The sequence below is a fragment of the Glycine soja genome, chromosome 12 (assembly GCF_004193775.1).
Source record: "Glycine soja cultivar W05 chromosome 12, ASM419377v2, whole genome shotgun sequence".
Lineage (NCBI taxonomy): Eukaryota > Viridiplantae > Streptophyta > Magnoliopsida > Fabales > Fabaceae > Glycine > Glycine soja.
Window position 1 is genome coordinate 2,646,024 of NC_041013.1, and position 25,354 is coordinate 2,671,377.

General features: G+C 34.4%; 3 protein-coding genes, 1 non-coding gene and 2 pseudogenes across 5 annotated transcripts; 2 read left to right on the forward strand and 4 right to left on the reverse strand.

Moving 5' to 3' along the window:
• Positions 1 to 530: 530 nt before the first annotated feature.
• LOC114378603 (auxin-responsive protein SAUR71-like) lies at positions 531 to 1,339 on the reverse strand. The gene has a single exon (XM_028337250.1). It carries the CDS (start codon positions 1,209 to 1,211, stop codon positions 804 to 806), a length of 408 nt encoding a protein of 135 aa, XP_028193051.1. The 5' UTR covers positions 1,212 to 1,339; the 3' UTR covers positions 531 to 803.
• A 5,679-nt stretch (positions 1,340 to 7,018) lies between these two features.
• Positions 7,019 to 11,406, reverse strand: LOC114379607 (annotated as a pseudogene). Its single transcript, XR_003659541.1, has 2 exons — positions 8,133 to 11,406; positions 7,019 to 7,360 (listed from the first exon to the last, which is right to left on the reverse strand). The product of XR_003659541.1 is annotated as a 2-(3-amino-3-carboxypropyl)histidine synthase subunit 1 pseudogene (transcript).
• Positions 11,407 to 11,559: 153 nt separating this feature from the next.
• On the reverse strand, positions 11,560 to 13,137 carry LOC114379608. The gene is made up of 3 exons (XM_028338295.1): positions 12,969 to 13,137; positions 12,793 to 12,858; positions 11,560 to 11,845 (listed from the first exon to the last, which is right to left on the reverse strand). Exons 1-3 carry the CDS (start codon positions 13,014 to 13,016, stop codon positions 11,798 to 11,800), a joined length of 162 nt encoding a protein of 53 aa, XP_028194096.1. The 5' UTR covers positions 13,017 to 13,137; the 3' UTR covers positions 11,560 to 11,797.
• Positions 13,138 to 17,266: 4,129 nt separating this feature from the next.
• LOC114379660 lies at positions 17,267 to 18,720 on the forward strand (annotated as a pseudogene).
• Positions 18,721 to 21,284: 2,564 nt separating this feature from the next.
• Positions 21,285 to 23,399, forward strand: LOC114379872 (amidophosphoribosyltransferase, chloroplastic-like). Its single transcript, XM_028338664.1, has one exon. It carries the CDS (start codon positions 21,396 to 21,398, stop codon positions 23,094 to 23,096), a length of 1,701 nt encoding a protein of 566 aa, XP_028194465.1. The 5' UTR covers positions 21,285 to 21,395; the 3' UTR covers positions 23,097 to 23,399.
• Positions 23,400 to 25,059: 1,660 nt separating this feature from the next.
• On the reverse strand, positions 25,060 to 25,143 carry TRNAL-CAA. The gene has a single exon. It is a non-coding gene; the product is annotated as a tRNA-Leu (tRNA).
• Between the last annotated feature and the right edge of the window lie 211 nt (positions 25,144 to 25,354).

The window sequence follows — 25,354 nt, forward strand, 5'->3', positions numbered from 1 at the left end:
AACCAACCTTATCATCCTTTATTAGAAATAACATTAGTTAACTTTTTACTACAGGAGATGACTAAATGTAAAGTAAGAGAGTTTTTTTTTGTCTAATCAAAAGACTATAACATAACAATATATGTGAAATCCAAGAATTAATATGACAACGGGAGTAAAATTTGAGAATTAAATTGAAAAATTTACGTTTATTCACATTTAATTAAAGTTATAGGATGAACTTACTGATTCAAGAAAAAAAAATAAAGAGATTATGAATTCCAATTATTTTTACTAATAAAAATTATTAAATTAATAATTAGTATTTGTGAATAAAAAAATGAATTAAAATTGATAATGTAAATTTTTTAACCTGACAACATATAATCATTAACTTACAATTTTTTGTTTCGTTAATATTTCCCCACATTTAAGACCAATTTTTTGGGATTTACTTTTTTTATCTTTAGTTAAACTGAACTGTAAGAAAACTTATCCATGAATTGCACTAAAATTAAAACCAAAATTTAAAAGAGGAAGAAGACATCTTGTAACCTTGCTCAAAAATTGATCCAAGTAATTTGCATATATTTTACAAAATACAAATTACATATACATTTAATAGACAACATTGGATCTAATCCAATTCACCCGCTCGACTTATAGCGAATAAATGAAATAATAATAATAATAATCAAACCCGGCTCACTTTCTTTTCATCATTTCCCTAATAACTAAAAAAAAAAAACACCCCGGAAATCAATAATTAGGGTAAAAAATACAAACCCAAAAAAAGTAGTTAGTGATTAACGATTAATGTATTTTCAGCAAATTGGCTCGTCACGAAGCAACGGCCACGATTCTCCTACGACGTCAAAGCCAGTGGAAACATCCATGTGGCAGCGTCTCTGGAAATCCTCGAGCGTGGAGAATCCGGGTACGGGTCGGGACACGACCCGAAGAAGCTCTTCGAAGAGTGACTCGTCGCAGGGTATAGCGAGAGGACCGTGGTTGCAGAAACCGTATTCCTCTTCGGCCTTCACAAGAAGCATCTTGAAAATCGGGTGGTTCAGATGCGTGGCGCGAACGATGAACCTCCTCCTGCTGGGCCCCACGCACACCGCCACGTGTCCAGCCGGAACGTCCGCCGCTGCCTTCCTCCGCCACCGGAGAAGCATTTGCCTCACCCGAACTATGCGCCGGATTTTGCTGCTTCCCGTCGACGCCGACATTATCAATCAAAAGACTAAAGAGTGTGGAAATAGGAACAGAGTTGGTTCGGTTTTTTTTTTTTGAGGTTTCGATTTTGGAAGTGTGAAACGGTTTGTTTTGGTAGGTGGAGTAGTAGAAGAAGTAAAGGGGGCGCGTGGGGGTATATATGGTTGGAGGGAATGGGAAATGCCAGTGGAGTTTGAGATAATTACGAGATTGTGGCTGTTGCCTCAATCGTAGTCAAGCCCATGTGGAAGCGAGTGGGATGACTCATGTGGGCTTTGCCTTATAGCCCACTAAGCCCTTATCGTGCATTGTACTAGGTCCCCTTTTAGAAAGCTAAAATAAAATCTCCACTTTTTATCCTTAACAGCTGGTTTCTCTGTTCTCATCAACCTTTTTATTTATTTCTTTGCTATGCTACCCCTTCCACGCTCTCTTAGTATCCTTCGGATCTAGGCCGACCAAGCCTTAGACAAGCACCAAAAGAGACAACCCAAGTTACACCCTCAAGAATCTTGAACCCTAGCACTATAGATTATACTTTACACTTAATGTTTTTAGACTAAATCTCATGTTTTCCTAGACACGATCTAACTACCAGAGTAGATACAAATCACATGTATCTTCTACAATAAACAATTATACTCAAATTATTTGGATTAATATGAACAAAAAATATCTCTTTCATTCCTTTTGAATATTTGTATATTTAAAATTACTAATTAGACTCTCGAACAATTCATGTCAATTGATACCCGCCTTTGGTGATATTTTGATATAGTTTTTAATTGTCTTGTTTTAGTAGGGTTCGAATTCACTGTGTTAAAATTGAACGAAAAGTGGTAATGTGAATTATAATGAATGTGATAAGATGATTCGAAAACAAGAGATTTTAATTATCCGTGATGCTTTAGAAGACAATCCACCTGTTGTCAACAATCAACATAATTCATGGGACTTTGGATCCATCTATAGTGTACCAATTGCAAGAAGAGGTGGGAGTTGAATTAATGTTTAAGAGACCAGGCCACGATACAATATTTGACTCACATCTTGATATCTACAATTCTACATCACCGCATGTTAATAAAATTTAATTAAATAATTGAAAACTATAATTTAGTTATCATTAGAAACTAGAAAGGCGTGGAAGTGGCTCTTACTAAATTCATATGTTGTTTTTTTAATAAAAAGAAATCGTAGAAACGGAGATGTTGTGATTTGTGAATCAAAACAATTTTTTATTTTCAAGTTGGAATAAGAATTAAGCTAGAACAATTAAGGCGTAACTTTGTTTGTAGGTTAAGTTACTAAACAGGCTCACGTTACATGTGCTTGCCTCAATTAATTATTATGTTTCCCCATATATAACATCGAGATTATGGGAACTCAAAACCTGATCTTTGTCTTTGAACTAGATTAGATCCCAACTACATAACCCTGTTGAAAATTTGCACTGTAGCTTTGGTTATCTTGAAAATTAGATATATATTTTGCGCATACTGTAGTCAATTACTACGTATCAAGAACACAAAAATGGGAGTGCATCTGAATCGTTATGATTAGATGAATAATGAGAGAAAAAAATATAGCACCGTTAGCTTCGGTGGACATCGACCAACAAGAAAAATCATTTTGCTTTGAATTGATTAACTATAGAAATTGTTCGCTTTTAGAAACAATGATTTGATTCCAAAATGAGATAATAGGAGAGGGAACTTTGGTGTAATATAAGTCATGTTTCCAACCAACAAAGTATTATAAATTACTCATAAAAGTTAAAACGAAAAGAAGTATGGTAGCGGGGCAAAAGAAGACATAAAATATGGAGGTGATGAGATTTGGTGATAACACTCAGGTCAAATCAAATTAGTAAAATATACAAAGGATTGTGAAGAAACAGACAAACAAGGAGGGATAAAATAAACTGCATTTCATTTTGTAATGTTTCATTTTCTTAATATCCCATGATTTTGTTGTCCCCAGAATCATTTTAACACAGTAATCCTGATTAGAATACAGGCATAACTGATGATTTTCAAATATATGCTGGCCCCCGCATCGATCAACAATAAACAGTAGACAGAAAACGTTAACTGTTTTGCATTTTCTTTTCAAGCATCACAAATATAATGTGATAGGATCCAAATTCTTCTTAAATTTCTGTCCTTTTCCTTATACATATGGGCATTACTATCGGTCCTTATCAAATTACTCTTGACTCCTACCATTAATGAGTAATTATCAAATTATCATTCACCTTCTTTAACCCATCCAAAATACTCTCTTCTTTCCTTCCCTTTCTCCATTCATTCTTCTTTCCCTTTCTTTACTTGTTGTTAAAGGGTTTTTTTTTCATAAACATAACAAAATCATGATTTTATTGTACATTTTTACACAACAAAATGATGGTTTCATTTTTTTTCCTGGTTTTTGGTTACACAACAGAATTACGATTTGATTGTATTAGACAAATTAGTACATAATAGAATCACGATTTCGTTGGGTTGCAAATTGTTCAGCAAACACTTTTTTCTTAGAAATACCCAATTTTATTTGTATTGCTTTTGTAGGTCAATGAATTGGAATACATTTATATCTTATGAGGTTATAATATCAAATGGATGAGAAAATATGGATAATGAAAGCCAATTTTTTTTATCAACTCGACCTTTTATATGGAGCCCAGCCTAATGATATTGGTATGGAGAATGATAATGATAAAAATGTGGGTGGTGAAGACACTGAAATGCAATCACAACCTAGCTATTGTGACTTTTCTAGTTATTTCATGACTAATGAGGTATATTTCATTATATGTTTGTGTTTTGTTACTGAATAATATTTTTAATTTTTTTAGGTTTTTCAAGAGTGTGATGAATTATTAAATTGGACTTGACATGTGGAAAATGAGCACGGGTTTGTGGTTGTGATTTATAAGTCAGAAGTAAGTAAAAAAAAACATATTTATTGGATTACAAAAAAGGGGGGAAAGGAGTACAAACAATACAAAGACAAGTTAGTGTGCAAGTTCACTGGAATCAAAAAATGTAGGTGTCCTTTTAAATTAAAAGGGAGGTTTGTGAGAACTATAGACTCGAGAGTTATTGTATAATGTGGTTTCCATAACCATTAAGTGATGACAACACCGTTTGGTCATTCATATGTTGGTCGTTTAAGTAGTGAAGAAAAAACTATGGTTAACCAATTGATCAATAACATGGTGAAACTTGATCAAATTTTGTTAAAAGTCAAAGATCAAGACCAAGCAAATATCAACACCATCAAAATCATATGCAATGAACATCAAAGATATTGTCACTGACAAAGGAGACCAAGAACAAAAATACAACATCTGATGAAATTGATAGAACACGAAAAATGTGTTTACTTGTTTAGACTGCTAGGTAATGAAGATGTCATTAGAGATATATTGTGGACACATCCAAATTCCATGAATTCATTTCCAACAGTGTTGATTTGTAATACAACTTACAAGACAAAAAAATATCTTCTTTTGCTATTAGAAATTGTTAGTATCACTTCAACAAACATTACTTTCATTGTTGCCTTTGCTTATTTAAGTTTTGAGAAAACGAATAATTTTGAATGGATTTTAAATAAGGTGAAAGGATTGTTTGTGAAAGATGATGTGTTGCCTCAGGTTATTGTCAGTGATAGGGATTTTGTTTTCATGAATGCATTGAAGACTATGTTTTCTTCTTAATGTTGCATTGGTTCACTTATCTTGGCTGCAAAGTTAGACCTTTCCACTTAGGAGTCCCACGCTAGTTGTGTCCCATCTCATTTCAATTGGATTTGTCAATGAAAATCACTATGTGCAGGTATACATTATCCACTAAAGATACCATTTACCTATGTAAAATAATATTGATGTATTTGTTAACTCGGTCTTTTGTATGATAATGTAGCTTTTTTAAGTGATAATTGTTCCTTACCTCCTGTTCTACCACAATGGAGAAGATACTACACACCGAAAGCTTATTCATGGCAAAAATCTTACATGAGATGCATTCAAGCCTTCAACTAATACAATTTCAATCAGTTAGAGGATCTCAAAATATAGTAAACTTTTCTAAGGATTAAAATAATTTTAAACATTCAATATGTATCCAATTAATTTTATAAATGTGTATCTCAATATGTAGTATGTAGTAGACATTCCTATGAAATTTCATTTAATACTTAAGTTTTTTCTCTCTATATGGTGTCTATTTTTTTTACAGAAAAAATGCACAATGAAATCACAATTGAATACACAACAAAATATATTTCTAAAGTCACCTTATCCTGGTTATTAGGTAGAGGTGACTTAGACAGAGGTGACTTTAGAGTTTTTGAGGTAGAGGAGAATGCAAATCAAGATTCCATTGTTTATTTTCTTTTTTATTTATTTTTTAAAAAAATAATACAATAAAATTTCAATTCTGTTGTTTAAGTTTTTCTTATCACAATGAAATTGAGAATTCATTATAATAGAGGGGGGTGCCAAAACAAATAACAACAAAATCATAAAAAAAACTTACACAACAGAATCCCGATTCAGTTGTGATAAGAGGGGTGCCAAAAAACATATCAGAGTCGTGATTCCGTTGCTATGTTTGGGATAAAAGAAAATAACAAATAGAATCGTGATTCCGTTGATATGTTTGGGATGGAAGAAATATACAACAAAATTGTGATTTTGTTGTATAATATATAACATAATCACGATTCCGTTGTGATAAGAGAGAGTGACTTTCATTATGCAACGAAATCATAATTTTGTGAAAAGAACATTTTTGGAATAATAAATACCATTCATCCCTTGGTAGGGACCAAGAGCAACTCCAATGAAACCAATAGCAACCCCCTATACATATTTGGAGTTAAATTTAGCAACGTTAGCCCATTTTGGTCAAAGTAAATCCATTTAGATTTGTTTAAGTTCGTGTGTTGTTCACTGCATTGAGCAATTCTCTCACAAAAACAAACATGGGCTTTGGATATAACCATCTCGTCAAGCATGTTAAATCTATTGAATATTTGACGAAGAAATAGGACCATTTTTAAAACTTTGGAGGACGTCCTTGCTCATGCTTTGCTTGGGTTCAGTCTTAATATATGCAAGACTTCAAAATGATGAGATACATCGTTCCATTACCTTCACTCATGAGAGGAAATATTTGTTGCAATGTTGCGGAGATTGTGAAGAAATTTAATCATGATTCGCTTGTTATTCAGCGACAATTTATTTGAGAAACCCACAAATCCACATTCATAGTAGTGCATAGAAGCACAACCCCAATCAATTTTAACTTTTGAACCTCAATAATATCAACCTTAAATACCGGTGGAACCTTTGACATTGGACAGCAATAATTTAACGTTGAACGATAACAACGTAAGAACTCTTAAAACTCGAGCGTGAACACAAGGGCAGGTTTGGCGTGATATCTAGATAAAGTATTTTACACTTACGACAATACAAATTATAGAAACCATATACCATTTCATGCTAGTCTTGCTATAAAAAAAAAAATTGTTGGTGCATGTTTTATTGTAACACCAAGCATGGCATACTTTGTTGTGTAATATATTCCAAAAAAATCTTCCAATTAGGAAATTAGATTATCACCTTTATCTAATTTTTCATTAACACTTAATTTGAATAAGAAAAGAATTAAGAGGAAAGAAATAAAGTAGATTGAAATCAATAACGAGAAGTAGAAATAAATTCATTTTCTCTTCTTTTTTTTTTTCTACCTTTTGTCTTCATTTATTAATTTTTTCTCCTTTTTTAATTTACTGTCTGATTTGCACCTTTTTTTTTTTTTTACCTTTCGTCTTTATTTATTGGTTTGTTGTCTCTCTCAACCCTCTTGGTCCCTCCCACATCCACGCTCTCCTTCCTCTCCCTCTTGACTCCTTGTGTTGTGTACAAGGCAATATATAATGGGCCAAAGACTATGGAGAAACACCATATCTACCTACAATGAGTTATTTAGTTGAAAAGATGATCCTATATAATCTGTTGACAAAACCCATCTTCATTTATAGTATTTTTGTTTTTCTTTCCTTTTTGGAGAACTTCAACTTTGGCAAAAGCTATTCTTCTCTCCAAAGACTCCAATGTGTGTTTCCTTGAATCTGCAGCCATGGACACCTACCTTGGCACAATATGCAAAAGGAAAAAAGAGAATAAGTGGCATAAAAGATCAAAACAGAATATGGCTCAAAAGAAAACTGATAACATCATTTCATTGACAAGTTTTTCTCAATTGCAGAAAAAAAAAAGATTCTTAAGCTCTACCAGAAATTTTTTGGGAAAAACAACACATGCAGAACAAAATCCAAAGTTCCAAATGAAAAATAAGTTTTCTATATTAAAAAAAAAACTTTTTTGTTGTGTTCTTATGCAGTAGCAAACCATACTGTAACCTGAAAGTACTTAACCATTTATTCAGAAGTAAAAAAAAAAAGTAAAATGTCATTATTAAGAAATCAAGAAATATTAAGAGCAAGACATACACTAATTAATCATCATTCTTTTTCAGGTAATTCATCAAACAGAACAAAGACATCTCCCATTAATTAAAAACATGAAGCCATAGAGCATGAAATAATTACTAATGTGTTCAAATTTTCGAAAGTAGATAAATATGGCACATGAAAACTACGCCGCCAAAAAATGAAAATGAGTTGTAGAAGGATGAGAAGGCAAGTGCATTGCAGCTTTGAATGCATACTCAACGAGAGCAAAACAAACAAAGTGGCAATAAATGTCTGCTATAATTTGTGAGCTATTCTTATTCTTAATATAGGCAAAAATCAAAATAAAGAATCACATTTCGGTATAGCAGAGCCCATTAATTTTAAGAGATACGCATCATACAAAAGAACTTGTTTCTCTCTGATTCCGAAAATCAAACACTCACATTAACATGGATTCCATGCAAGGGTAGTGGTTACCGACGTGTCACCAAAGAAGGCCCAAATCAATTGATCACCAGAAAAGCTTGGTGGCTACGTCAACCAAATTGAAACAGAAACTGAGCTTATCACATTCTATCTTCTTCGCTCCCATATCAGACCAAAGAAAAGAACACTTCAACATGTTTTCTCACCCAAACACTCATCCAACATAATTTATCCTAAATAAGACAAAGCTAAAAACAAAAGAAAACAATAGACTATATAGACTCTATCCTTTCAGAGAAAAAAATTGTTATAACAAATGTTTTAAATTTCCAGTTGCTATCATTGATACTGCGAGAAATCACAGAGAAATACAGCCAATGCAGCCACAACACAAATCTTAACGTTGTGGCTGAAGTCATGTTCAAGACTGTCTTTTAAAACCTTGGACTTGTAACTAAGCAGCAAATCTAAGGCTGTTGGGAAATGGCAGTATCAGCAACAGACGACACGGAAACTCTTCTGGCAGGACGAGTAGACTTTTTCACATAAGATGAATTCCACTCCCCACCATCTTGAGCATAGTAATCCATCGGATAATCCCCACCAAAATCTTCCCCTCCCTTTGCATCCTCACAACAAGACCCACTCTTGTTGCAACAACCCTCACCCTCTTCACAAACCTCATTCTTCTCCCACCACCCGGGTATCACTCCGAGCGCAACCTCAGCCTCAAAAGGAGTAAGCACCGGTTTCACAAAAGCCTCCCCCCAGTCGATGGACAACCTCGGACACGCAATCTGTATCCAAGCATCCAGGGAATCCTCAAAGAGCGCAATCCTTGTAGGACTCATCTCCGACATCAAAACCACAGTATAATCCAAGCCTCTCTCCCTCATCATCCTCTCCAACCTCTCCAAAATCCTCGGATTCCCTTGCCTCCCCAGCGTCCCCAAAACCAGACCCCAACTCCGAGCCTCCCTGGCTTTAAAAATCGCATTTTTCCTAGACCTCTTCATACCCAAATGATCATATTCCTCCAAAAACAACTTCCCCATGTAAGGGTCATACCTGAATGCCCTAATCCCCGGATTCGCAATCATGAACGCCTCCAAGTGAAACCTTCCATCCGCCACGAAAACCAAAACACATTCACCAATGTCACCACCACCACCGAGCAATTTCGACGATGATACCTTGGGCGCGGTGCAGCCCAGAACCTCACCTGCGGAGAGCGGCTTGGACTGAGGAATCAAAACCCTAAATCCTAACTCCTCCAATTGGGGCTTGGCGGCGCGAATTGCGGAGGCGAATTGAATGGTTCCAGCGACGACGAGGGTTTTGGTTTGGGCGAGGAGGTTTAAGCTGAGGGTGTCGACGAAGTGAGGGACGTCGATTTTGATGTCGACGAAGACGTAGAGGCAGGGGATTGTGGTGGCGTCGATGGGGACGAGGCAGCTGTGGCCGTAGTGGATGAGGAGGTCGGCGCCGAGGGCGGAGGCAGCAAGGTCGTCGACGCAGCAAGCGCCGTAGGTGACGTCGGCGAGGACGAAGCAGTGGGTGACGCCGGCGAAGGTGGTGAAGATGTCGGAGAGTGGGAGAGAGTACATGAGGAGACCCTCCGGGAACTGGAGAGCCACGCGTTTTGCTCCCGTGGAGAGCACGCGCCAGACGCACTTGTGGACCTCGAAGTTGTAGTTGGAAGGGAGCACAGAGATTGCGGCGCTCAGAAGAGGGTTGTTAAGGATTGAGTCTGGGATTTGGTTTTTCACGAAACGCTTTGGTTTTGGCTTTGGCCTATTGTTGTTGGGTTGCTCAGAGGGAAGGACCAGAACGTTCTCTGCTTCTAGCTTCTCCATAGCAAAACCCTATTCTTTTCTCTGCTACTGCCTTTCAAACGCTTTTGTTGGGTTTATAAGGGGAGGACTTTGTTTTGTCCCTTGAGTTCCTTCATCAATTTTTAAATATATAAAAGAGAAAATTCAATTAATATTATTAACTAACTCTTACATTAAAATAGTTAAAAATATAGTCTATATCAGTATATTGGTACTTTTTAGGAGAAAATAGCATAATTAATATCTCCTGACAGAGAAATTTGATTTATTTTAATTTTAAAAGTCAAAATTAGGTAATTTAGTTTAATTTGATTTATTTTAATAAATTTTTAACAGATCAAAATAAATTAATAGGTTGGTTTTCCATCTATTTTGTCACCGTTAATTGTAGGTTGCTCTTTTCCCCCAACCAAGACTGAGGTCCAAGTCTTCGCCGATATACAAGCAAGCTATGCTGTTTGTACTAATGCTATTGGAAATTCTCATAAAGCTATTAAACCCTTCGAATATTTCATGAAGAAATAGAAATTATACAACATTTTTTAGACTTTGGACGACGTCCTTCCTCGTACTATTCTTGGGTACCGTCTTAATATGTGCAAGACTTCAAAATCATGAGATACACCGTTCCATTTAACTTTCACTAATTCGAACAAGCAATTCATGAAAGGAAATAATTGTTGCAAAGTTGTGGAGGTTGTGAAGAAATTTAAACAAGATCACTTGTTATTCAGCGGAACTTTATTTGAGGGAACCACAAATTCCCATTCGAGTAGCGCATAGAAAAACAACACTACCAGTTTTAACTTTTAAACATAGTATTTGGCAAGCCAATGCAGTTCGTTGCTATTTAGCCCACAAACAAATATGGAGAAAGCTAACGACTATAATGAACCGCTAGAATTTAACGTTCAACAATAGCAAAGCAACATAGGCTTGAAACTCGAGTTTAAAGGGCAAATTTGGCGTGATATGTAGATGAAATATCTCACTCTCTGAACCATATAAATTAAGGAAACCATACATTTAATTGTTAAAAAAAACTTAAGACTTTTCGTGTTACATGTATTGCAAAACCAAACATGACATAATTTGTTGTGTAACATATTCTTTAAATCAACCCCACTTAGAAAATTAAACTATCACATTTAACAAGTTTTTCATTTGTACAAGACAGAAAATGGAAATGAAAGAAATAGAGTGAAAAATAATAGAGAGAACCAACACAACCAAACACAATTTTCAGGTTTTGTGATTTGTTCAAACTGGACTCTATCATCCCCTCCTTTCTCTCATTTCTAAATCCCTTCCTTTTCTACTTTCCCTAATCTTAACTCTCAAGAACCCCTGCGTCAGTTTGAGTCATGAGTTCTGCAATTGATTCAGTTATATATATGCGACTCTATATGTAACTAAGAGAGAAGCTAAGGATGAGCAAAACCCTTGGGAATTGACTTTATATTTGATGGGTCCAACATAACTATTTCCATCTCCCTTCCCATTTCAGCTCTAACCAAACACTTGAAATGCATCATGTTCTCCTTTCAATTTAAGAATGAAATGGAAATTTCAAAATTCATAATTAAGAAGCAAATGGCAAACCAAGACATAGCAGGCAACTTGCAATATAAACATGGAACTCAAAAGAAGACATGGTATTCATTATTAAAACAAGGCAAGATATTGAACATTTTCAGTGCACTAAACTCAATGCTTCAAGATTATCCAAAGCTTAAACCAGAAAAAAAAAAAAGGGAGAAAACATGGTACAGTTCCTTGTAATGAATTATTTCAGTATTCTACTCCATCCATGGACAGATAATAGCACCGGGGATCTCTCATTGCTTTCAATGATGAGCCTTCTCCTGAGCTTTCTGATGAGATTTGGCTTTTGCCTGAAAGTAAAACAAACATGATAAGAGAATAAAAAACCAATGCTTACACAGCAAAAAGCAAAGAAGTTCAACAAAGTGCAGTACAACATTAAGATATGTAGAAGTAAGGTGAAGCATCCTAAATATCTCTCATTATCAAGAAATAACAAATGTAAGAATGGGAGGCATTTGGCACTATCAGACTATGAAACCAACGCATTAAAAACATAACACATGGCACAGCAATACATTACATGCCATATAATGATATAATTAAACAAAGATTACAAAATTATATAACAAAATTCATAACAGATTAAAACCATCAAAGCTCTAGTATATAACACGTTACATAAGCATTTCCCAACATCAGGGGACTATTTATCACTCATTTCAAGATCGTTATGAAAATATCAGTAAACCACTCAACAAATTGACCTGGCAAAAGGGCTTAATTCAAGCTAAGGCAGTAGATAGCCTAAAAGTAGAGTAGAATCAGTCACGAAAGGATCGGCAAGCTGAGGCGTAGATTAATCAAACCAACAACAATAAATCTGTGTTCTTCAGTACAAGAATTAAAATCCCTAAAACATCATCCACACTACGTTGACAGAAACCAAATAATAAAAAAAAAGGTTATCAATCCTAGTTGTAGGCTAGGGAGCGAAACCCCAGAAAAGAAAGCAGTCCTAAAATCATTTCGACAATCAAATTGGATCGAAGGGTAGCCAAATTTAGCACCATCGCACCTAAAAACTGATTCACCCAACTCAACATGAATGCAGGGATAAATAAAGCGCGTGAGAAGCAATTCGGATCAACATTGGTTTATAAGTATTTTCTATAAAAATTCCATCATGAATTTCTCTAGATCGTTTAAATTACAAATAAAAAATGCATAGCAAAATAACACAAAAGGGAGTCAAAGATCGTATGAATTAAAAAAAACGAGGGATTCGTTACACTACCTTAAGGTACTTGAGCTTAATGCTTCCATAAACAAGGCCGAAGGAGAAAGCGGAAGCTCGAGCGACCTGTGAATGCACAAAGGTTTTAGAGAAAACAGAAAAAAAAAATTGTTGTGACAAAATTAGTTCCTCGTTTTTCTCGAGAAACAAACGGAAAAGGGTAATTGGGAGCGTACCAAAGCTAGGGTGCTGGTGCCAGAATAAGGTCCTGGTGGCGGTGCCATTACGATCAAGAGTTGTCGGCGCAGTTACGAGCGGAAGAGAGGAACAAATGGAAGGTAACGACTCCGAACGAAGAACAAAACAGTGCTTCTCAAATTGTCTTATCGAACCCTACCGCAGAGAGAGGGCGACTCGCTAACTGCACAGTGTCGTTATGGACTGATACTAAAGCCCAATAGGCCCACAAATACTTATTGCAGGCCTCGATTTCAGATCCACTCTCTGTGTTATTTGGATACAGGATTGAGATTTGTTCCAAAAGAAAAAATAAATCTTATTATCAATGAAATTCAAGAGTTTGAAAAAAAAATCCAAGTAATTTCTATCCAGCTTAAATGTAATTATGATTCTTCTATTTGATCTGTAATTTTGGTACATTCATTTTAAAATTGAAATATTTTTTTTTATTTTTAAAAATCCGTTATTTTAATTATTCTATTTTAAAATAAAGACATTTAGTCCTTTTATTTTATAATATTTGTAATTTTGATCAAATTTCTAATTTTTATTATATTTTATTTTTTTTCTTTTGATGCAATTGAACTTAAATCTAATATATTCATTTAGGATATCATTAATAAATTATTTAATTAAATACATAATAAAAAATAAAAGAAATAAAACGTATGAAAAATTAAATGAGTTTAATGTCTACTCACTAACAATGTAAAAAAATTTTACACTATCATTCAATCACAAATCACCGTTGAATTAATTTAAGATAATTATTTTAAAAATCAACAAACTTATCCTACATGGTAGGTTGTGATTGGATGATTGTATAACATTTTTTACACTTAATCCATAATATTTTTTTCTTAAATTAAATATTAACAAAAAATTATGGATTTTTTAAAATACGGGAAACAAAATTGCAGAATTTTTAAAATATAAGAATCAAATGTTTGTATTTTAAAATAAGGGGACTAAAATTGTGATTTTTAAAAAATAGAAAAATGAAATGAATCAATTTTAAAATAGATGAATCAAAATTGGGAATTAAGTAAAATAGAAAGGTCAAAATTGTAATTGAATCTTTTTATTTCTGTATATTCAATCGGCTACTTCTATTTAAGTTGGGTGTAATCATTATTATCAACAACAAAGTTCTTTCTCTAAATATTTAATTTAATTAGATAGAACTCAAACCCAAAATATTTAATTAAATCGAAATAATTGATCCACGAAATGATTTATTTAGTTGTGTTGTACATGATTTGTTTCACGGAAATAATAACATCATATATTAATCTCTAATTGATTATTGTACGGCCCATTATATGCAAGATACTTTGCATGCTTTGAGTGACTGAATTGATCATAAGAGTTTAAATTATGCATTGTTAGAATAAAGACTTATACATTCTTAATTAATTCAAAATTATTCTAATTGTTATGTTTAAGTTATTTATTATAAATGTTAAGAAATTTGTTACATGATTGCATGGTTATCATTCAGGCCTTGAAGTGAATGTAAGGCCCCAAAATCAAGACGAACAACCAAGTCCATTGGCCCTTGATAATCACATGCCATATAAGGTTGTTAGAGTCTTTGTTTATTAGTTTGAAATTTTCATGTAGACAAAAAAGTTTATTGAACTTTTAGTTAAATCACGATGTAGGGACTTTTCTAACTTAAATAAAAACTCATAATTCATGTTTAACTATTTTGCATTCTCAAGAGTGCTCATACATTAGTTTGTGGGTCCAGTCTACTCAACCTTATCCAAAACGAGTTTCAATTTCACAATTATGTATCCTCTTCCAATCCGTTTTGTTGATTCCTTTCGCTCTTGTCTCACGATATGTACAAGGAGAAAGTTGACGTAATTTGTATTCTGGAGTTCAGTGTTTGAATGTATTATAATTAAAAGGCCAATTATTTTCCCTGCATTGATGATATGGCTTATCCTTTTGCTTTGTCATTGCAGACAGCATTGTTGATTTCGCCGAAAGCTACATAATTGTTGTTAATACAACATTTTGCATTGCTAAAAATATAAAGGAAAATAAAAAAGAACAATTTAGGATAAGTATAGTAATGTGGTCGTGTTATTATATATTTTTTCTTGTCTAGACGCGACTGCGCTCCAGCTTCTGCGTTAACTTGGCGAGTGGCCACATTTAGGGCTCCTCTTCAATAAACAAAGTGGTTAATCCTCTATTCGACGCCCTAATTGGCCAACACCGACCAATCAAATGAAACTATGAAATTGTATAGTCAAGTTATTTACTTGTTCATTCTATGCAAAACAATGCCCATAAAATTATAGTGCAAGTACGAGCATTCATTTATTCGTCTCCCACATGTGCAATTTCTCATAGGGCAATAAGCAACTATTTCTAGGCTTGTAGCAAAAATTAAAATCTTCGCCAGCTTTAACATATTCGAATCACCATCAAATCCCTCCGTCTCAATTTATCGTATTTTATTTTACGGAATAATTCTTTTGTTCCTCGGTATCGCAATTAAAGAGATAATTAGCTATACAGTTCAACTGTTAAAGTTACTGATTCAGTTCCAATTATTTCATAAACCAAAAGAAAAAAAAAAACTATTCGTGTCATCACTTGCTCTATCTGTGACTGAAGAGTGAAGAGGAAGGTACCAATTTACATAAGAATAAATAAATTATAGTGTTACTTGATGCGACGGAATCTCAAATCTTTTCTCACGTAAGTTGGAAATAATATTATAAAAACAGAGAGAGAGAGAGAGAGAAATGGCCGAAAGTGATCCGAATCAAATTTGAATAAATTCTCAACTCAACCAAAGAAGATGTTCAGTTCACACTCAACTTAGCCAAAAAATAAAAACACTATTACAAAAAAGGAATTTAATACCGTCAAGTTAATGTTAGTTTTAGGAAAATTAATTTTTAAAAATGCACAGTAATATTTTTGTAAATGAAATGTCATGGTTAACATTGATTTTAATATAATCGATGTCGACAACAAAGGCTTAATATCGTTTTTTAAAAAAATACATGTTATTAGTAATTAGTTAATATCAATTTTTAAAAAATTGATATTATCAGTGCTCAGTTAAAATCAATTTTATGTTAAACTGATATTGTTCTGGATACGTTAATAACGATTTTTTAAAAATCGATGTGAACGCTAAGATAACATGGAGAATACAATTAGAAATATTGTATGAATGCTAGCATAAGATAATGATGCTCGCAAAAGAATAAATAACATTATTGGTTTGCTTTCTAACAAAACCCACCTTGGGTTTGAAATATTGATCAATAAATCTCTACACCCAAGGAGGATGAAATTCACATGTGTTGCTGTCCCTGGTCTGCCATGTAAGTCATCCACCACTGATTTGCTGTCGACTTCAATTGTAATATATTCTGATATCCCAAATTCTTGGATCCAAAGAAGACATTGTAGAAGGGCCCAAGCTTAAGCTTCCTTGGGGTGAGGAATACCATGCTTTCACAGAGTTCTTGCTAGTAGAAATGTGCCCTTATATATCGTCTCCTATGCAGAGTCCAGCACCAAAACAAGATTGCTGTTGAAAAATGGCAGCATCAACGTTTAATTTTAACATACAGGATCAGATCAGGAGGACTCTATAATAGGATGCTATAATATATATATGACATGATAACACAATCATATTTTATTTTATCATGTTATAAAAATGATGAGATATTTATTCAATTCTATCATATTGGGACCAACAAACAAACAGATCCTAAAGGTTTGAGAAAACTATTAGACATAAATTTAAATGTTTTTATATAAAAAGTATTAAAATAATTATCTTATATATGAAAACGCTTTTAGTTATTACTATTTTTTGTTAAAAATGTTTCTAGTTATTTCTCTTGGTGAGAATTTTTTTAGTGATTTTTTAACTTAAATTAAGTGTACAAATAATATTAAGATTTTTTTACCAAAAATAATAGTATGAATTTTTATTATTTTTATAAATGTTATTTAATATTTAAATGTGAGGATAATCAAGATGAAGAGAGAGAAGGTTGGGGTTTGAGTTAGATGCAGTAATAATCAAAGAGAGACAAAGAAAACCAATTACATTGAATAAGATAGAGAAAAATGATTAAATTACTCTAATATTCTCAAAGTAGATTAATTTATCTTTCTGACTGATAAAAAAAATAACTTTTTCTGAAAGAGATTGTAGTTTTTTTAATTAAATCTTTTGGTGAAACTCTCAAAACCTATAAAAAAGCATTAGGTGTGTTGCTCAGTTTCTTTCCTAACTCCATGCCATCTCCCCTTGGTCACAACACAAACTCCTTCACTATGGCCTTAGCAGTGCCACCAACTCTATCCTTTTCCCTCTCCAAACCCTCTTTATTCCTTTTCCACAAATCCAAACTCCTCCCAATGACCACCACTCTCACTCGCGCTGACGTCAAAACCCCTCTCCTAGTTTTCTCCAAAAACCAGATTTCCGATACCATCGGCGCCTACAATGTCGACGACTACGATAAGCCGCGAAGAATGCGGCGTGGTGGGCATATACGGCGACCCCGAGGCCTTGCACCTCTGCTACCTTGCCCTACATGCCCTCCAGCACCGCGGCCAAGAAGGCACCGGAATCGTCACCGTCAACAACAACGTCCTCCAACCCATCACCGGCATGGGCCTCGTCTCCGAAGTCTTCAACCAACTCCCCGGCAGCCCCTTCATCGGCCACGTCCACTACTCCACTGTCGGTCTGTCCATGCTAAAAAACGTCCAGCCCTTCGTCGCCGGCTACCGCTTCGGCTCCGTCCGCGTGGCCCACAACGGCAACCTCGTCAAGTATAAGAGCCTCTGAACCAACCTGGAGGACAACGTCTCCATCTTCACCACCACCTCCGACACTGAGGTTGTTCTCCACCTCACGGGCACCTCCAAACAAAGACCCTTCCTTCTACGAATCGTTGACGCCTGTGAAAAGCTCAAAGGGGCTTATTCTTTTGTCTTCGTCACCGAGGACAAGCTTGTCGTCGTTCGCGACCCTTTCGGGTTCAGGCCTTTGGTTACGGGAAAGAGAAGCAACGGTATTCAGAGTTTGCACCTCATGTCTCATCTCAACCCAAACAATGCATTTCTGAACATATTTACTTTGCACTTCCCAATTCGGTTGTTTTTGGGAGATCTGTGTATGAGTCTCGTAGACAATTTGGGGAGATTTTGGCTACCAAGAGTCCCGGTGAGTGTGAAGTTGTGATTGCTTTGGCTGATTCTGGTGTTGTGGTTGCGATAGGTTATGCTGCAAAAGCAAGGGTTGCGTATGAGCTGGGTTTGATTAGGTCGCACAATGCGGTGAGGAATTTCGTTGCGCCCTCTCAGGAGCTATCACCCGTTCGTGCTGTGCTCGAAGGTAAGCGTGTTGTGGTTGTGGATGATTCCATTGTGAGAGGAACCACCTCGTCCAAGATAGTTAATTAGGTTGTTGAAGGAGGCTGGTGCTAAGGAAGTACACATGAGAATTGCGAGTTCTTGTTACTATGGTGTGGATATACTCTCGAATAAGATGAGTGTGGAGGAGATAATAGACTTTATTGGAACGGATTCACTTGTCTTTTGATCTGGGAATTATGCTATGGATCCCAAAGAGACTTGAGAATGATCCGGTGAAGAGGGTTCGGTACTTACAATTAGGAAATTACTATTAAAATTTATTCAGTTACTCATTTCCAATTTTATTTGTTAATTTGTTCATCATTCATGGTACCATATACGTTTTATTGTTTTTTTTTTCATATTTATAGAAATTATTATTTATTTCATTTAAAAAATTAAATTAATAAAGGAAATTTGTTACCATTGTGTAATATCTTGTTCCAAATATAATAGTAATATGCTTTTATTTTTAATTCTGGATCAAAGATTATGGATGTGTGATTATCGAGAATTTTGCATATCGAAAAAATTGAAATAAAAAATAAATAATTTTTTTAATTAAATCATTCTTATTAATTGTTGTTGAGAAGATAATAAAACAGAAATTATTTTTCCAGGAATAAAATGAACATGCATAGTAACTATATATAATGTATTTTTAAAAAAGATAAATTATTATTATTCGCATCATTAATAATGTACTACATAACTTTATTTAATTTGATTGAATGCACAATAAATTATATTATAATGGATGATTCACTTACAATTTATTTGGATTTTTAATTTCATAACTAATTATTTTTTGTGCGAGCCTTATAATTTGTTTATTATATATAGGTTAGGGATAAAAAAACCTCAAAGCGAGAAATCAAAAGTAATTACATTATTGGGGTGTGAAAAAATTGAGATTGAAGATTGGTATGTTGTGAAGAGAGAAAATCAATCGCATTGAAGATTGATTGCTAGGGTGTGGAGAAAAATGCGAATGGAGATTGCTGTAATTGAATGAATATGTTTGGGACAAACACATTTTCCTTCGCTGGAAAGAAAGGGCGCCACTCTAGTTGCCGCGGAAAACAAATATACTACAAAGTATCGTCGATTACATACCCACATTGTATTTGGCTTAACGTCGGATTTTACTAACCGTCGATAATAAACCACTGGTAGAAACCGGATTTTTTTTAGTGTATTTTAATACCAATTAATTTATTTTAGTTTATAAAAAAATTAAATATATTGAGAACAAAATATGAGTACACATCGCCCTCAATTTAATGTATATTGTATAAAGTGCTACATATCCCCACTTTAACAAATTCATAAAAAAAACTCAAGAGTTTAAAGAAAATTGGTATTTATCATAATATATTATCCAACCATACATTTAAATGGAATAGTTCTAGTTTAATGTAATCTTTTATCACGTAAAACTTTTTTCATCTCAACCAAAATACTTTGGGACCCGTGATTGCTGGCATAGCTTGCTTAAAACACATATATTTAATAAAAAAGGCAAATGTTAAATATTAGATATTAAGGAAATTATTTGAATGTATTTCGGAAGAATGAATAAAAAGGTAGAAGCTTACTTAAAGAAAGAAGATACGAAAAAAGATGAAACTATAAAATAAAATAAAAAGACAAATGAATTCAACAAATAAAAAGACAAAAGAAGTATACAATATAAGATGAGGCAATTAAAAAAATTCCAAATTTCATAGATTTAATAGGCAACGCTCACTCGACAAAATATTTATAAGACATGTTTAATATTTAAAAAAAAACAATTGAATTTTCAAATCATAAATATTATTAATTACCTTAATTTGAATGTGCTGTTATTTTGAATCAAAATGTTAGGATATATATTAATTAATACTATTTGAATCAAATTATACATTGATCATAATTTCCTTAAACTTGATTAAGGAAAAATCATTCAATTTTTTAAATTCAGATGAACAATTCCTTTTTCTATTGAGAAAATGAGTGTTTTTTGAATGGGGATTACGTCAAACACTAACATGTGACAAAATTACATCATAAGTGACACTTATCAAAAGTGAATTGAAAATGTATAGTTTAGAATAGCTATGTTGTATGGGACTGTTTTTACTTTTTAGTTGTCATTCTTCAACGAGATTGTTTTTATTTTTTTTACTATAATGTTTTTATGCTTTAAGTATGTGTCTTAGTTTTTTTTTATCTCTTTTAATATCTTTAACTTTAATATTTTTTAAATAATATCAATAATTAAAAATAATATTGTATCATAATATAAATCATTTATGATAAATATAAAATATAATTTAAATATTAAAAAATGTTTTTTTATTGTAAATGTTAAAAATATTTAATATAAATTTAGTTATATAAAATAAATATTTATTTTATGCAATGCACAGACTAAAATATTATTGTATATATTTTATAGGAATTATTGGTATTTATTTAAGAGTATTTGTGCTATTGTATTAATATATATTTTCGTTTCATATACTTTTATTTTCATTCACATTCTCTCATGTCAAATAACTATAAATTAGTCCCACTTTTAGCAAAAAAAAAAAAAAAAAACTTATACTTTTTTATTCTTCCTTTTACTTTACTTCCATCTACTTTCCCTGATAAACCAAATATAGTAGAGTATAAAATTCATTATTCGTAAGTGAATAAAAAAAATAGTTTTTGTAAAATGAATACACACATTTCACAGAATAAAGTATATTTATAATCATTAATTTATTTATTTTAATTAATGAATGATAATAATAACAAAAAATTATTTAAATAACTAATAGTAATTTTTAATAGTGGAGTCACTTCCATTGGATTGAGGAAGAGCCAAATTCAAAATTATTCTCTAAATAGTACTAGTACATGACATGGCGCAAATGCGAGCAATTTGGCATTAGAAGAAATCACTACCTATATTTATATTTGAGGAGAAAGTTGGAAAAAAAAGTGATTTCAAGTCCCAAAACCTAGAAGAAGGTATTATGGCCGCAGCAGCAGCAGCAACCACTCTCTCCTCTTCCCTTTCCAAACCCTCCTCTCTTACTTTCCAAACCCACTCTTTCCCCATAACCCTACCCACTCCCCCTCGCGCCGCCGCCAAACCCCCTCTTCTCGTCTTCTCCAAAAACCCAATTTCCGACATCGTCTCCTCCACCTTCTCACGCGCCGAAGAAGGCGCGTGGGACGACGAGAAGCCGCGCGAGGAGTGCGGCGTGGTCGGCATATACGGCGACCCTGAGGCCTCGCGCCTCTGCTACCTTGCCCTCCACGCGCTCCAGCATCGCGGCCAAGAAGGCGCCGGAATCGTCACCGTCAACAACAACGTCCTCCAATCCATCACCGGCGTTGGCCTCGTCTCCGAAGTCTTCAACCAATCAAAACTCGACCAGCTCCCCGGCAGCCTCTCCATCGGCCACGTCCGCTACTCCACCGCCGGCCAATCCATGCTCAAAAACGTCCAGCCCTTTGTCGCCGGTTACCGCTTCGGCTCCGTCGGCGTGGCCCACAACGGCAACCTCGTCAACTATAAGACCCTCCGAACCAACCTCGAAGACAACGGCTCCATCTTCAACACCACCTCTGACACCGAGGTTGTCCTCCACCTCATCGCCACCTCCAAACACAGACCCTTCATTCTTCGAATCGTTGACGCCTGTGAAAAGCTCGAAGGGGCTTATTCTATTGTTTTCGTCACCGAGGACAAGCTTGTCGCCGTTCGAGACCCTTTCGGGTTTAGGCCTTTGGTTATGGGGAGAAGGAGCAACGGTGCTGTTGTTTTCGCTTCTGAAACCTGCGCGCTTGACCTAATTGAAGCGACTTATGAAAGGGAGGTTTACCCTGGTGAGGTTCTTGTGGTGGATAAAAACGGTATTCAGAGTCTCTGCCTCATGTCTCATCCTCAACCAAAACAATGCATTTTTGAACATATTTACTTTGCACTTCCCAATTCGGTTGTTTTTGGGAGGTCTGTGTATGAGTCTCGTAGACAATTTGGGGAGATTTTGGCTACTGAAAGTCCTGTGGAGTGTGATGTTGTGATTGCTGTGCCTGACTCTGGTGTTGTGGCTGCGCTTGGTTATGCTGCGAAAGCTGGGGTTCCGTTTCAGCAGGGTTTGATTAGGTCGCACTATGTGGGGAGGACTTTCATTGAGCCCTCTCAGAAGATTAGGGACTTTGGTGTGAAGCTGAAGCTATCACCTGTTCGTGCTGTGCTTGAAGGTAAACGTGTTGTGGTTGTGGATGATTCCATTGTGAGAGGAACCACCTCGTCCAAGATTGTTAGGCTGTTGAAGGAGGCTGGTGCTAAGGAGGTTCACATGAGGATTGCGAGTCCTCCGATTATTGGTTCTTGTTACTATGGTGTGGATACTCCTAGCTCTGAGGAGTTGATTTCGAATAGGATGAGTGTGGAGGAGATAAGGGACTTTATTGGGTCGGATTCACTTGCCTTTTTGCCTTTTGATAGCTTGAAGAGGTTGTTGGGAAGTGAAAGTCCAAATTTTTGTTATGCTTGTTTCTCTGGGAATTACCCTGTGGAGCCAAGAGAGCTTAAAGTGAAGAGGGTTGGGGACTTTGTTGATGATGGCTTGAATGGAAGCTTGGAGTCTATTGATGGTGGTTGGGTTCAGGCAAACCGAAATCAAATCAAGGTTGGTACTGGTACTAGTACTAGTATTTCATAATATTCCTATATCTGGTTTTTGCAGCATAAGGCATCCCTCAGTGGACAAAAATCAGATGCAGTTCTTCAGGTGTTTTTGGTGTTGTTCTTCATTTTAAATTGAAGTTTTACCTTGATGATACGGATAATAATGTTTACATTATAGGTCAATATAAGTTCTCTAAGTAAAATTCTAATTCTGACTCGAGAAAGTACTAGAAGTACTTCAGAAACTGTATCTTAATCTTGTCCAGTTTGATAGTTTAAACCTAAAAATGGGGGTGTGTTTGATTTTTATTTAATAAAGTGTTTTTAGTTTCTAAAATGCAATCACACGAGGTTTTGTAGACTTGAGAGTGGCGCAAGGCACCAAAGTGTGTGGAATTCAGGGGAAAAGTTGAACAAGACAAACAGAGGATATAATGGGAAAACCTCTCTTAACTGTTTTAGTTTTTTTAGTTTTTAAAACACTTGTTTTTAAATGAATTTTCATATATTAATATTATCTCGAGTTACACATTGAATGTAACTTCAGACTCAAATGAGCGTTGATTATATTTTCAAGATTTTTTTTAATTTAGTTAACTTTAGAGACTAAAGTGATGACATATGACAATTTCAGAAACTACTAAACAAAAAGGAGCTAAAAATAAGCACTGGAATTAGACATTTCAAATTCACCTCAGCATGCCTGTCAACAACATGAGTACATGACTTAAATAAATTACTATTCATATTTATCGTCATCGAATATTCAAAGCTATTGTATACTATCTGTACTTGAATCCAAGGTTAAAGTGACACCACACAAAAGACAAGAAAGCTATTTGGCTCTTCAGACTTTTAAAGTAAAGTTTAAATACATATTTTATCATGACGTTTTTATATTATGATATTTCAAAAAAAAAATCATCTTTTATCCATTTTTAGCCTTTAAAAATGAAAAAAAAATGTATTTCTAATGCAATATCTAGAACCATTTGGAAACTTGCCAATGTAGCATCCCTCGTATCCAAACCTATTAATGAAAAGGCAAATATAGATCGAAGTTACATTTTTTACTCTTCAGCATTGCGAGGTTAGAATGGGATATTATACTGTCAGCATTGCGAGGTTAGAATGGGACATTTTTAGCATCGGTCTTTTTCAGCAAAAGACTAAATTCGTAGGATGCACTTTACCTTTTGGATCTTAAATTGAGTTTGCACTTTGCACGTTTGGATTAATTTATTTTGGTTGTAAAAAAAAGAGTGATGATACAAAATTCTTCAATCAACAGATCTAGAATAGAGTTTTGAAAGAAAAAAAAATTCCTAAAATAAGTTATTTTCAAAACATAGACCTTTTTTTTGGGTCCACAAAGCATGCACTTGTCTACTTTTTTGTTGACTGTTGCAGCATGAGTTGGAAAATAACTCCACGGACTTTGAAACACAAGGGAAGTGCATTATTCAATATTCAGTCAGCAGAGACTAGCAATGTTCCGAGCCCATCATGGCCATAGACATTAGAGAATGGTTGATACCAAGTTGGGTCGTTTTTTTTTTTTTTCCGATACTAAGTTGGGTCATTTTGTTGAAAGAAGGAATGTTACTTTTAATTTGAATAATTTTAATTAAAAAGGAAAAAAATAAATATTGTTGTGTAACTTTTCAATCACCCACTCTTATTTACCCTACGTTATAAAAATGCATACCTTCTCTATGTGTACTTGAAAACTTACAAGCTAAGCAATAGATTTTTTCAGAGCTAAAGAAAGAAATTCTACCTCTAGAACAACTAGTTTTTGCACACTAAAAAAGGGCATTTATCATGAGATTTGGGTTACCGCAACAATAATTAAAGAGGAATAATGGGACATAAAAGCAACATAAGAGGCTAGGAAGCCGACCCTTCCTCGTACACTTCAGAGTTCAAAACCATTTGCATTGTTCTTCAAGCAAGTAAATGAAATATGAAAAAATTGCAAAAGTTTAATGTAAAGTTGTCAGAAGTGGGATTTGAACCCACGCCCTCTCACGAGGACCAGAACTTGAGTCTGGCGCCTTAGACCACTCGGCCATCCTGACATATGTCATAATGCTTTAAATATAATTTTATTATTAAAACGAGTTTACTCCATCTACTTTTTCTTTTGTTTCTTTTCTGTAATTTCATGGCTATCGCTTTGTTGCCTTTTCATTTTCAACGATTATCTTCATTATTTGACTTCTTTTTTTTGTGAGCACTCAATTTCATAAAATCATTCCCGCCATCTAAAAAATCAATAACATGTTTGAA